Below are 15330 nucleotides of genomic sequence, written 5' to 3'. Positions count from 1 at the left end.
TACTGATTTCAAGTGGTTAAATAAAACTCCAGAAAACAGGAAATAACCTCAACAGTAAGCCTATTAATACATTCTAGCGCCATTCAAGTCAAAAAAATTTGGATACCTGTAGTATATTCGTGGGGCTTACGCAAATAATCTGATGACGAAGTACTGTGCCACGCTGAAACCTACAGAGCATGTTTTTTTTGGGGGGGGGGGGGGGGGTTGACGTCTGATTTTAGACATCATCTGTGAATATTTCATCGATGATTAAAAATCAAAACATTACCTAAATCGGCTATTGGTTGAGAAAGGATGACGTACATGTATAATTATTTACGCTTGGTTTATTAGCGAACTGGAACGTCCATGCATCGTCCACAGTAACTTATAGATGGGCCTACTATAGGTGAGGGAACTCCTCGGGAACTGACAGGAGATTTGGCTCTCAGGCTATGGAGCTATATGTATTTTGATATACCTAATCAAGTCCACTTTGTCTTTAAAGACTTTTTTAATAACGTGTAATACATTTTCTATCTCTGGTATAGCACTGGGTGCGTATAATGACACCGTCCACTGGCAAATAGTATCATTATTTATACCCTGTGCTGTACTAGAGATGGAAAATGTATTATACGCTATTAAAAAAGGTCGTCGCAAGTTGCTATACGGTGATCTGTTACACCTTAACTATGGACAAAGCGCGCAGAAACAGGTTTGCTAGCTCACGGTGTATACAGAAAACATTCCACAATAGAACGTTAATGGGAGCTGAAGACAGTAAGCAGGGACAGTAACAAGTGTGACAGATTTCAGATTGCAAATTTTGTATAGAAATCCGCGGGGTGTCACATCATAAAGACGCCTTTTGCCCGGTCTCAAGACCTGTGTAGTGCATGTACGTGTATACGTATGTAGGTGTCTTAATTCAGTTCGCTTATACCTATAGGTACTGCTCGAATGGCTTGTCGGGGCTGGTATATATACATAATACACTCTAACCCCAGGCCTTTATACAGATGGAGATTTATTTTACTGCTCTTAAAAAAGCCTGTCATTCCCTATCCAGTAAGAAGCAGGCTGACCATAGGTGAACAATGGCACGAGGAAGATATATTCAGATATATGTATATTCTAACGATATTTGGGTCAGCGCACTACCTGCTCTGACGTCTCTTGCTGGGTTTTAGGTTAATCTACACGCATACTGTAAGGGTAAATCAGGGACACAGGGTAACAGAGAGGATCGAAAAAGCCCGAATCAAAGTATCACGGACTATCCGTTGTGGCTAACACGGCCTGATTGAGGTAGGTACATATCAGGCTTCACAGTGGCTTAAAGTATTAGGGGTTCCATTTTGATTTTATACAGCCGTTTACTGTTTGACTTAGGATTTTTTTGGCTGTATAGTTGTGATTTATTTATTCATTTAATTATTTATTTATTTATTCATTTATTTATTTATTTTTTTATTTAACTGTTGTTTAACACCATATACTGAGCTGAGAATATTTTATTTATACGATGGCTGTCAGGATTATAACTAATTATATACATTCTGTGCAAAAATCATTTCATTATTTTTTTCTCTAATACAGTAGCGTGAAATTTGATTATGGAATAAAACCCTAAGTAAGCTAATTTGACTATTACGGGACGGATTTCATCGGTTATGCCAGACATTTGTTAACTATCATGTTGTCCATTGTGTTTTGGTTTTTACGCTCCATGCTGCAGTCCTCTTAAATAGAAGTAACTCGGAGAAACTGAAATCATAATTGATCTACGTTTATATAACGTATGTTTTTGTCGTCATGATGAAATATTGTTTTCTTTACTGTACATATTTCCAAATGATAACTCAAACATAGTAGCCGATATATAGATCACGGAATCAAAAAGAATCAAGATAAGTTCTTGCGCATGGTATCTATATCCATTGATTTTTGTCAACAAAGACAATATCCCGTTTCGTAAATAGACTGGTCTACTTCATTTACTTCTTCGGTCGAGCGTTTTGCGTGCGCAAAAAGGAATCTAAAAATAAGATTAGTGTTTGGTCGCCTTATTTATACACATATGCAATATCAAAACGACAATACGGGTTATAGCCTATAGATCAGCCATGACTTCAATACTCGAAGTTACTTCCTTTTATTTTTGGTAGAGCTGATCAATAGAACCATTGTGACCTTCTATGTATACTTCTATGTTAACATGTGTTAATGTATTTATACACATCTGTTAATGTATTTATGCACTTGATTAAGCTAGGTTTATCAGGTGTGTGGTGAAGCACACTGACGTACGATGGATGCCTCTAGGCATTGCGCAGCTTCGTTCATCCATATACATTAACGGCGTTATGTCAGTGAGATATTTTCCACCTTTGCATTGAATTTCAATAACTTAGAGATAATAAATTAACAAATCGGTTAATCTGGCCCGTTCAACCGGCAAGTATAGTAGACACATTGACCTCTCTATATTTGTCCTCCTATATACTGGTTATGGCAAAACATTTATGGTTTCGTTTCCGTTATTTAAAACTTATCATGACTGTGAGAAAATCATGTCTAAAATTATGAGTGAAAGATTATGGTGTATGGCTTAACGTCGCCTGGGGAATATTGCGATCATGTCGTGGCGATTAAATTTATAAAAATGCCTCCAGAAGAATGGTTTTTGAGCCAAGATATATGCTTTCATATATATTTCTTATTCAAGCCGTGTGGTATTTTACACCCTTACTATATATGTATACTGTAATCGGCTTGGGTATATGTTCAACTTTGATTCGTTTCTCTAGTTTAATATACATGTGTATGTCTTATTATGTTTTCTCTTGATTACATAATTATGTATTTCCTTAGCTTTTGGTTTACTTCTGAAAAAGGATTCATACTCACCGTTTATTTTTTTATTTATTTACTTGTATATTCATGTTAATAAACAAAATTGGCGTCTTAAGGAACTGTTATGTATACAATTTCAGACGTAATTTATCACACATATCTCAGGATAGAAGCTGTGATTATGAGAGTACGTGTGTTTAATGCCCTGCAGAAAGAAGCTGTGGTTATGACGGTATTTGCTTTTGTCAACAGGTTGTCAACAGCTGTGACTGACTTGAGAAACGAACCACAGGCTGAGGCGGAAACGAAGAATGTGAAATTCTTTTGTGTATTATATACCTCCAACACGACATGGGGAATCGTATGGGAAAACGCGCCAAGAAAATGTCGGCATCTTCCCCAAACCTGTCGACGCCAACCAATGGGGACAGAACCAAGAGGCCTTTACCTAAAATAAATCTAAATGACTCCACCCCACCAGGAACTCCACCTTTGGCTTCCTCAACCCCCTCCAATCTGTCCACATCCTCATCTGACCACCCCTGGACAACCCCTAATATCTCACACTCTACGATCTCCCCGGCACCATTCACTCCAGAGCCGCTAACAAGTAAGAACACTATTTCATATGTTGTTGTTGCTGTTGTTGTTGTTGTTCTTCTTCTTCTTATTATTATTATTATTATTATTATTATTATTATTATTTTAATGCATAAACATGTATCAAGTTTGTCGATAGGGCTTTCCTCTCATTTGGTTATTTCATTTATTCACCATATAAATATTAATAAGGCATACAAATAGGCTTGGAGTTTTATAGCGGGAATAAAGTTCCTGTAAGGATTTGTTCTATCCAAAGACCAGTGATAGAAAACGTTGACAATTATACATGCAAATCTAATACAAGGCGAATAAGCTTCGTAAGAAACAATAAAGCACAGTGTCGGAATCTCAGGAGTGATCTGCCAGCCTAAAGATTTGATTGGTGTTTTACGCCGCGCTCAAGAGTGTTTCACTTATACGCGGTCAACCAGTATTGTGGTGGGAGGAAACTGAGCAGAGCCCGGGGGAACCCACGAACCATCCACAGGCTGTGCGCGTATAGATTTGGACAATGCTGTAAATGTGGACTTACTTAATTCCAGACACTTTAATCGCTACTCACACACTCATAAGTTTCTTTAACGTTAATTTCGGTAACTTTGGAACTAAAAATCGAAAGGCAAACATAGTCATCAATGAAATCTTATTTTGACTACAACAGAGTGATATATTACCATGTACTGTATTTTTTTTTCACTAATTCTCTTGGTTTGTTATATTACTGATATATGTGTATGTTGACTAGAATTTACAAATGACCATAAATAAATTCATGCTTGTGAGAATATCAGTCATCTCAGGGTGTATTTACATAATGCTTTGACCATTACTATTACTCTCTGTGGCTCATTAATCTGGCTGACCAATGAGGTTGTGGAGTCGAATCCAGCTCTTGCATGCTTCAAGTCAGCATATTAATACCCGTATTTTTATAATACGAGGAAATTATTTAGTATGGTGTTAGATTTCATGCAGTCAAGTAAATAATTAAACGTTATCAATATTCAACAGAAAGCATGCTCCTGAAGTCGGTTGTCGTCGCTATATACACGTATGAGTCGCGCCAAAATGACGAGTTGACGTTTAAACGTGGGGACAGGATGGAAGTTGTCACAGATAGGTAAGATTAATAAAGCTGCCACAGAGGAAGGCCGTAAACGTGAAAAATTCTCGAGTACGGCGTAAAACACCAATCAAAAAATAAAATAAAATAAATAAATGAATGAATAATGTACACGTTTATGTCCTGACAATCTTGCCTTCTATATGTCGTGGGATACCTATCGAATAAATAAATCAAACTGCCTCGGTTTTTATACAATGTAAAGCTGTTTGTATGGAATAAGTGCGTGCGCTTGTAGTCTTCATATAAAACCGAAATCTCATTAATATCTTTATGGCCTATAATAATGTTAAATATTTTGGCATTGGGTGGGTGGGTGTGTGTAGGTTTGTGGGGGGGGGGGGGGGAGTATTTGTAGTGTTGTAGGTTAACTTTGAAAGTTTTTTTTAAATAAAATGTAAAACTCACCCAACACCCTCTAAAAAAGTCTCACTTAGACGCTTGCACAATTTTTACGTTTTCTATAAGACTGGCGTATACTATCTGAGAAAACTAGGCCATCGGAACTGCCAATCGTCGCTCTTTTGATTGTGGTGTCGTGGTGTAAAAGCAAACTTAATGCGGGAAATGAGAAAATGATAGATTTATTTTGTATAAGCCTGTCTTTGAAGCAATGAATACAACAAAATGTGATGTGTGTCAGAAAAAAAAATCTCTGTCTGGCGCATAGAAAAGAATGATAAAGCACGTCGAACTTTCCTCGATTTGGTTTATGGTAATTTTCTGGCACTTATGCGTGCCACGGAGATAACTGATTGTAACAAATATGTATCTAAGTGTGTAGTCTTTTGAGACTCAACTTTCGCATTACCACATGAATCCTACGCTTTATAATATATAGAATCATAGTGCGAGGTTAGCAAGAGTGGAAGGCCCGAACCGAAGTTGCTTTCATATACATGACTATATTAAAACGCTAAACACAAACTATAAATTGTATGGCGTCACATGCCTGCTTACGAATGAAGCTGTACAGATACTTTCTGAATTTCCTTGTAAACGATTGTGTGTATGGTTGTGTAAACTCCCATGTACAGAATATAGTTTGACTTGTTCAAATAATAAATCTTTAAAGTCGCAAAGGATATAGGTAATTGACAAATGGGTAACCTAGCAACCGATCGCTGGTGTCTCAAAGAGCACATACGAAGGGTAGCGAAATGGATACTTCAGCTAATGACGTCATCCACTGTCGAAGGCATATAATGAAATACTGGTTTGAGAAAATCAGATCAGTGAAAGCCTACACAAACTGAAGCAATTGATCAAGGTTTTCAACACAAGCAGACACGAGTACATAGCCAACATTGTAAAAATCCATCCAACTTTTGGTTTATAAAGCATTATAGATATTATAAAAGTGTTATTAACATTCATAAATACATGCACACTATATATAATAGCGGTAAAACTCCTTCATTGGCATGTGCCATCGATTAAAAAAAACAAGTCCAGGACACCGCCCCCCCCCAAGAAAAACAAAAACAACCAAAAACAAAAAAAAATTCATCTATCCAGATGTATATCAATCAAGCTTTACACATCAGATATAAGCCTTGTTATTAACTTTTTGAATGTTAGGAATGTGGATAATATATGTTGAGGTTTCCACGGCATTTACATAAATAACTGAAAGTGACAACTGGATCATGAATCTGTCGGCGAATCAACACCAAAATTCACGGTCTTTATCGTAACTTGTCAAAATGGCGGAACAAGCAAAGTATGGTGTTATAAACTAAAAACAAAAGGGAAAATCTGCCGGTATTATAATAGTTATATAACTGACAGCGTGATATCCTTTCACTTTCACTAAATTTTGTATGAATCATCTTTTCGGACCTCCTCTCGTGAATCACGTCGTCTTACGTCTCACGTCGTCATATCTGAAGGAAAAGTATGAAGTCTTGTGAAAATGACTCCTTACAGGCTGAAGGATAGCCTGTCTGTTAGATCCTTCGTGTCGCAAGTTTGCTATGTTAGTTAAAAAAATTACGTCACTCTGATGCCACATTAAACAATCACAGCCAACAATTATAGAGGAACTTATAATTTTAAGGGTACAGATTCGATTCTGTTCGGCCGGAGTGAGAGATAGGCAAGTCCAGGCTATGCTTAGCCTAATCTCAATTTTAGGTATGGCAGATTTATTCAAGCGTGACCAAAGCTGCAGGGTATAACCCAGGAATCCCTATGTCCACTGTCGGGCCAATCAATGTCGATTCGGTAGGTTTAACCCGGGAAACCCAATGTCCACTGTCAGCCAAGGTCGATTCTGTAGGTTTAACCCAGGAAACCCTATGTCAATTGTCAGCAAGTGTCGGTTCACTTTAACGCAATGACAAAAAACTTAACAAAACTTAACATTATTGTGCATTATGAAACACTACATGCTAGGTTAAATAGAATTTTGTTCCTGGTCCTGTAGGTCTAAACAATGAATTATTTTTTTTTAAATTTTACCTACGCCTACTTGCTTACATTTTTTTTCTTTAATTGCAGCGAGAACTACGACTGGTGGTTGGTTAAACATCTGAGAACTGGAGCAATTGGTTACATCCCCAGGAACTACGTAACGTTGGAGTCTAACCCCGTGCAGGTGGAAGAGTAAGTTTGGGCTTTTTAATTCATGTTGATAGAGCATGTGCGTCGGTGATATCCATATTGTTCTTTGTCAGTAGTGGCAAAAAAAAAAATAGTAAAACGCTTCCTATTTCACACATCTGAAGAACATTCAGCGTCCTTCTTGTATTGTCATATGGCGAATTGTCTTGTATATATTTATTTGTTTACTTATTTATTTACCGGTATTTGATTATTGCTTAACGCTATACTCAATAATTTTGCACTTTTATGATGCCCTCATATATATTGGTGGAGAAGTTCTGGGTTCATGGGGTAAACCACCGACTTTTGGCAAGTTACTGACGAACTTTCCCACTAGTGGCGCACCGAAATGCACACCATTTTAGTGGAAGACAAAATTAGTGGCCTTTACAGAACGTGAGGGTGTCCAGTCGGCCACACGAGCGTCGTCGGCCGCTTATTGTCATCAAAACCCGACATGCAGTGTGGCAATGAAAACGGGGCAAATTGTCACATATATTTTGATTGCCCTACCCTCTGGCTTCCAAATATAAAGCCAATTCTCTTCTTCTCGTGTTGTCCAGTTGGTGGTGCCCTCTTGATAGGGGGGATGCGGAGAGAACCCTTTTGAACCCTGACCTGGGTCGGGGCACCTTTTTAATCCGGGAGCGGCCAGGTAAGTCCGGGTATTAATGATTTTAGGTAGACACATCTATTGAGGTCTTCATGCTCGATTTGCTAGACCATAACAAACTATTAGGCCGCGGAGTCTAGAATAGATTTGCCCATAATAGGTATCAATGAGTACAGTAAAGGGAAAGGACAATAGGTATCATGGTGTGGAGGTCTGTACGATATCGTACCTAGGGCCTATAGTATTTTATCCGTTTTAAATAAATATATGGAAGTTTTGTGTCTGTTGCAGTGAACCATGGAATGAAATTAAAGTGCATGTATAGGTTTTCAAGAAAAGCTGTTTTTTGAATCTCATTTCGTGTAAGGAAAATAAAAGCTCAAGTTTTCATACGTTTTTGGACATTTTCAACTACTATACTTTTCACACAAAAGTTATCTCGGTTATAATATGTAGTACTTTAGACTAAACACAACCTACATATACTCTCCGATATATTTGCACGGATATTCATACAACTTAAGAAGACTGAAGACTTTATAACTGTGGGGAAAATTCCATTAAGTTAAACTAAATTGAATGTTTCATACTGAAGTAAGGAAAGTATTGAGTACTTTGGTACTCTCAAAAAAGTAATCTGTTAAATTTAACAGAAAGTCTGAGTGATGCTAGGATGTATTCTGTTACTGCAGCACATTATTCTGTTAAAGACAACACACATATTCTATTAATTCAACATAAAGATTCTATTAGTCTAACAGAATGTTATACTGAATGTGACAGAATATTGTGTTATAATAACAGAATACATGCTGGCATCAAACAGACCTTCTGTTAAAATTAACAGATACATTTTTTTGTCGTACCAGCGACTCTGAGTGTATACCTTATTTCTTCTAAAATTTGGGACACTTGGTCTGCTCATTTTAGCCAATATATATGTAATTCTAAGAGGAATGTTCAGCTTCTTTTTCTCATTTGGTTAGACCATATAGTGAACAACATTCTCATATCTTTACTTTTCCACAATGCTGGTAAAGAAATGTAATGTTCAGCTTCTTTTTCTCATTTGGTTAGACCATATAGTGAACAACATTCTCATATCTTTACTTTTCCACAATGCTGGTAAAGAAATGTAATGTTCAGCTTCTTTTTCTCATTTGGTTAGACCATATAGTGAACAACATTCTCATATCTTTACTTTTCCACAATGCTGGTAAAGAAATGTAATGTTCAGCTTCTTTTTCTCATTTGGTTAGACCATATAGTGAACAACATTCTCATATCTTTACTTTTCCACAATGCTGGTAAAGAAATGTAATGTTCAGCTTCTTTTTCTCATTTGGTTAGACCATATAGTGAACAACATTCTCATATCTTTACTTTTCCACAATGCTGGTAAAGAAATGTAATGTTCAGCTTCTTTTTCTCATTTGGTTAGACCATATAGTGAACAACATTCTCATATCTTTACTTTTCCACAAGGCTGGTAAAGAAATGTAATGTTCAGCTTCTTTTTCTCATTTGGTTAGACCATATAGTGAACAACATTCTCATATCTTTACTCTTCCACAATGCTGGTAAAGAAATGTAATGTTCAGCTTCTTTTTCTCATTTGGTTAGACCATATAGTGAACAACATTCTCATATCTTTACTTTTCCACAAGACTGGTAAAGAAATGTAATGTTCTGCTTTCAATACTAGTAATATCTGTACCAAATTTCAGAAGAATTAGGGCATTACATAACAAGTAAATCGTGAGGCCATGTAGACGGAATTCCGCTAAATGTATTAAAAGTTAGAGTGAGACTTTGAAATAGTGTTTTATTGATTACCAAATACATTTAGCTGTTACACACGATCATATATACAAGGAATATGAGATAAAAGGGATTGGCAATCGTATTATCTATGGATACAATCTTGTAAAATTTAATGAGAATCTGTTAATTATGTGCAGTATTCCAGGTGGATTAATCCGGATGTTCCATTCATTTCAGATCACATTTACCCATATGCCTTATCGATCAAGGATTACTCGGATTCCAAAATGGATTACACAGTGAAGCATTACAAGATCCGAACCACAAATAACGGTCGTTTTTACATCAGTCATACCAATGTCTTCGGTAGTATTGTCGAGCTTGTGGCATTCTATTCAGGTGAGAAAGCAAAACCTGCATAAAATCTTTGTATACATATGAACAATGTTTTGCTGTATTTTTCAGACGAATAAATGCTGCAGAATATATCTTTACAAGAGCAAAGGGAGTAGGTCTGCAAAAATGCATGACCATTGGATTATGTATTACTATGTGACTGCTACTACATGTATAGATCGTATACTATTAAAGCACCTTTACTGCAAACAAGAATAAAAAAAACAAGGTGTAATTGCACTTTTTATGGCGCCTTATTTACGTGTTGGCGGTGAATTTGCAAGCTGTTTCTTTAAGAAAAGCACTATAGCCCAAATTGCCAGGAAATATTACTGAAAAAAAAAAAACCATTTCATATTGCAGTTTCCATGCAGGTTTAGTCGTGTTCCAAATCAGTACCCTCAATATTTACATTGAATAACTCACGCAAGTTCCATTCAACCAACATTCACACGGCCATCAGCAGTTTGCTGGCAGACCTTCTCACGTACGGCCGGAGAGGAAGCCACCATGAGCTGGACTTGAACTCACAGCGACCGCATTGGTGAAAGGCCCCTGGCTCAATGCGCAATGCTGTCGTGATAACCCCCTCGGGCACGGAGGTCCCCGTCGTCAAATGTCGTTTTAACCTAGAAAAAATTATTTCCCCGCAAAATTGCGACAAAGTCATTTTGGAGACTTTGTATTACGTGACATTGTTATAAAGGCTGTGTCAGTAACATTTCTTCGAAATCCTCTTGTTTACTGTGTTCATGTTAAGAAAAACTTGTTATTAATTAATGTACGAGATTTGCGAAACTTGATTGTGCATGGTATTGTTTTAAAGTTTGGGGTCATAGCTTTTTTTTTTCAAAATCATCTTGCCTTACGTTTTAACCTAGAAGAGGTTATTCTCTCAAATGATTTTACGGGAAAATGCTTTATGCTGATATTGTTTAAAATGTGTGTCCAAAAATGTTTTCGAAATCACCCTGCCTAACATTACAACCTAGAGATGATTGTTATTTCAAATGAGTTAGGAGAAAATGATTTACAGACCTTGACATTACATAATATTGTTTTAAAGTTTGCACTTTAACTCCAATTTTCTGTATTTATTTGACTTGCACAGAAAACGTTGACTCTGGCCTATGCTGTTTACTAACAACACCCTGTCCCAAGAAGAAGCCATTCGTTCCCTTCAGAGAGATGGAGGTATCCAGGAGCCACGTGACTCTGATGCGGAAAATGGGAGACGGGTACTTCGGGGAAGTGTGGAAAGGTAGGGCTATAACAGAATAAGGCACTATAATGGATGTTGGTGATAGCTTAAGGAGAACGTTGTATTTACAAATCTGCAATCAATGTTTATATGTGCTGTTATGTACTTGGCTGATCATAAAGGACACAGCCTGGAAACTTCAACGGTCTTCAGTTTTGTTTAAATACGCAGGATGTAAAATTCAACCAGTTTATAACATTCCAAGCTATGATGACATGTTTCCTAGTCGGAATCATCATTGTTCTCTTTTAATACGTGGGTACAAAGTTATCAGTTTGCCCACAAAACGTCATTCTGAAAACAGGAAGGAGCGGTAGACTATAAGGCACAAGGCCGAAGCATATACTTTGAATTGGAAACGTTTCCCATAATTTACTACATGTTTTTATTACAATCTCAGCTACTTTTGTTACAGGCGTGATGGCGGGTCGCGGCGAGGTTGCAGTTAAGATGATGAAAATGGGCAAAATGTCGGCGCAGAGTTTCATCAAAGAAGCCAAGGTCCTGCATAACCTTCGACACCCGAAGCTGGTGCCTTTGCGGGGAGTCTGCACTAAATCCCGACCCATGATGATCATCACAGAACTGATGGGGAAGGGCGACCTCTCTAAGTATCTACAGGGTGACATAGGGAGGAGGCTGAAGACTCCTCACCTCGTCGACATGGCCTCTCAGGTATAAAATAACAGTCCGTGTTTTTAAAGTCCCTGATGAACAGCGCATAGAAGAAATAATGCTTAAATATGATGTCTGTAATTCATGTAAGGCGAAATCACGCTTTGTAGCGAGAGATTTTTTTGTTTATTTGTTGTTTTTTCTTTTTTTTTTACTTTTTCTTTTTATGTACCTGGCTAAAGAATTCCATGGGCACATACATTCTCACTTTTTTTTAAAGAGAGAACCAAGCACTATCAAATACAATAAGTATTTGGCACAAAGTGAAACTAACGGGGATTGTTTTTCCGTCACTAGATTGCAAGCGGTATGAGCTACCTGGAGAAATGTAACTATATCCACCGAGATCTGAGAGCGGCTAACGTGCTGGTGGGAGAAAACAACACGGTGAAAATTGCCGACTTCGGCTTAGCCAGACTCGTGCTTAACGAGGATGACATATACATTATGACGAACCGTAAGTACAGTTATTTGTCATTTGTTAACAATAGTTTATATGTGTCATGTCATTACATGTTGCTGGGAGATTCGATGACGAGTTACGCACACGGTTCAAATGACGTTGCAATGAGTGTGTACTGGACGTATGTTTCATGAGCACAGATACACCGATAACTGTGACGTAATGAAGGAAAGCACAAATGAGTTCACAGCTTTGGACCATCTTTACACAGGCAGAAAGCAGTTTTACGAGCTCCCCATTGTCTCTGTTTTCTACATAGGCCTATATTTGTCTGTACTTGGACTTGTTTTCAAAGCAAACAAACTCTTCCATAAAAAGAGATATAGGCGTATTATCCCCGTCTGGATAAGCTTTACATTCAATGTCGTACTGCTTTTATCCTGACAAATTGCTGATTTTACTAAATCAAACAGTCAACACGATATACTTACTTCTTACAGAGTCCAAAGTGCCTATAAAATGGACGGCCCCAGAGGCTCTGTTTAAAAGGGAGTTCAGCATTAAGTCAGATGTTTGGTCGTTCGGGGTTCTCCTCTACGAGATATTCACATACGGCAAGACGCCATATCCTGGTGAGTGTGAAGTATGCAAGATGTTTTTATTTCTTAAAGGAGAAGAAAACTTAAAAATATGACACTATAGGCTGAAAAGAGCACATTTTTTTTTATATCTGGTGGTGCCTGCTGCATAATTTTGCGATTTTTCATCGCCATACACGTGAAGCCTGAATACGGCAAAGCTGGCATAAATCGTTGAGTACATCGCGTCCTCCATCTTTAACACCCAGTAATTCATGCTGGGGGTGTGTTGCCTCTCAGCCAGTGAGAGTCGTTAAAACTTCCGGCTTGTTCGTGTAAACTCGGAACCTACGTCCAACATTCCGGTTTTCCGATCGTCAAGCGGGAAACGAACTGTACTCTTCGCTACCTTCTGGGAAGTAGAGTTCTACCGGAAATGTACGAACTCCACTTCGGTGGTTTCTCAACACAGAAGACTTCAGTACTAGTTCTTAGGTTCTTGTGGAGTCGCCCACAGCGGATGTTGGCGCTGACTTTATTTATTATTTATCAGCTTGAGGTACATATTAAAATTTTTCATGGCATGCACCTGCGAGGAAATGCATACTCTTTTCAATGGTATTTGATTGATATTTAAATTTTCTTCTCCTCTAACATCTAGCTTAGAATGTGTGGTACGTTGATAGATGAAGTGATTTCCGAAAACTACCGATCATTCACGGGAAGTATGCATAAAAAAACATGAAACATCAGTTTCTTTATGCCTAATATGTTCTGATTAATTTCTTGTCACGTTTCGATGTACATTCTATCATCGTTATCAATAATGTGAAGATGCAACCAAAAATGTTGTAAGAAATGAATCAGAAGTTGTTACCCATATAGAGACTTAGTGATGTTACTCTGTCAACTTACATATGCCTCTTAAAGAATTGATAAAATATAAATCACAACTGATATCATCCCATTTTTTACAGTCTGATTATTTAGAAACAATTTTGATGGGATTTGAGAGTCGAGATTGTTCCTTGATGTAAACTATTCCGCTGAACTGTGGTCTGATATCCGAAGGTTTTTTTTTCAACCCACAGGCATTAGCACAGCCAATCTTCAATCTTTACTACACTCGGGCTACAGAATGCAGAAACCTAAGAATTTTCCCGTTCAGGTGTACAACATCATGCTTCAGTGCTGGCAGGAACATCCGGAAGACAGACCCGAGTTTGCGTACTTGCATTCTGTCTTTGACGATTACATCATATGCACAGAGAACAGTTACAGAGAGAGAGAATGCTAGACTGGCTTTGATTTTTAAAAATATAGTCTTGCACAATTCCATACTGTCTCTCTGTATCTGACGCACAGTGGAAAGGCAGGCCTACCAGCACCCTTAAAGCGTTTTAGAGGACTTACATTTGGCTGACCATGGTGCGTAAATTAAAAGCCATACGAATAGACTTATCGGCTTCTAGTCTCGGTTCTGTTTTATTCCCGCCACGCAAGACATCAAACATTATGGGTCTGAGTTGGGGAAAATTCATTTTGTGTGAGTGTGTGTGTGTGTGTGTGTGTGTGTGTGTGTGTGTGTGTGTGTGTGTGTGTGTGTGTGTGTGTGTGTGTGTGTTTTATTTCCTTGCGCACATGTGCGCTTGCGTGCGCGTCTGCGTGAGGGAGGACGTTAATGATATATATGTAGCATGGTATATTGCATAACATCTAACATTTTGTATAGAGGATATTATCATTGGTATTAGTCCACTCTGAATAATTTCTTCAAACAAAAGCGACTTACACATTTCACTACATCCATATCTGCACCATAGCATGGCATGGTCATTTTGGGGTGAATTATTTAACTTATCGATGTATCGATTTGGTATATCCAATAAGTGGCTATATCACAAAATTGTTTATTTATTTTGTCCTCAATGTGATACCATCTAAATACAACTGTGTACGAAAAATACACAACATGTGTACCAGAGGTTAATTCGACAAATTTTAACAGGAACGTTAGTGTGTACGTATAGCTAGACATGTAATATGCACCAAATTTTGCACCTGTGGTAACATCTTGTTTACATCGCGGGCTAAACAAACCGATACAAACGTGTACAAAACGATACACATTTTCGTTTTGAGAGTATTCAAATGATCTATATACATGTGGGATTCCAATGATCTGTCTCATGTATGATGATGTTAAAACGGGGACAGTGGGAATAATATTCCAATGATCTGTACCACATATTATTATGTTGGAACGTGGACAATGGACATGTGTGATATTCCAATGATCTGTACCACATATCATTATGCTAGAACGGAGACAATGGAAATGTGTGATATTCCAATGATCTGTACCACATATCATTATGTTGGAACGAGGACAATGGACATGTGTGATATTCCAATGATCTGTACCACATATCATTATGTTAGGACGGAGACAATGTAAATGTGTGA

General features: G+C 37.6%; 1 protein-coding gene across 1 annotated transcript; it reads left to right on the top strand.

The window, feature by feature from the left end:
- The first annotated feature begins 619 nt into the window (after nt 1-619).
- Nucleotides 620-14417, top strand: LOC135470038 (tyrosine-protein kinase SRK2-like). The gene is made up of 11 exons (XM_064748740.1): nt 620-1293; nt 3094-3451; nt 4456-4564; nt 7070-7174; nt 7738-7829; nt 9789-9950; nt 11059-11208; nt 11624-11883; nt 12181-12340; nt 12787-12918; nt 13956-14417. The coding sequence occupies exons 2-11, from the start codon at nt 3193-3195 to the stop codon at nt 14159-14161; spliced, it is 1635 nt and encodes a 544-aa protein (XP_064604810.1). The 5' UTR covers nt 620-1293; nt 3094-3192; the 3' UTR covers nt 14162-14417.
- Nucleotides 14418-15330: the final 913 nt, after the last annotated feature.

Source organism: Liolophura sinensis, chromosome 7 (genome assembly GCF_032854445.1).
Source record: "Liolophura sinensis isolate JHLJ2023 chromosome 7, CUHK_Ljap_v2, whole genome shotgun sequence".
Lineage (NCBI taxonomy): Eukaryota > Metazoa > Mollusca > Polyplacophora > Chitonida > Chitonidae > Liolophura > Liolophura sinensis.
This window is presented reverse-complemented; position numbering and strand designations above follow the sequence as displayed.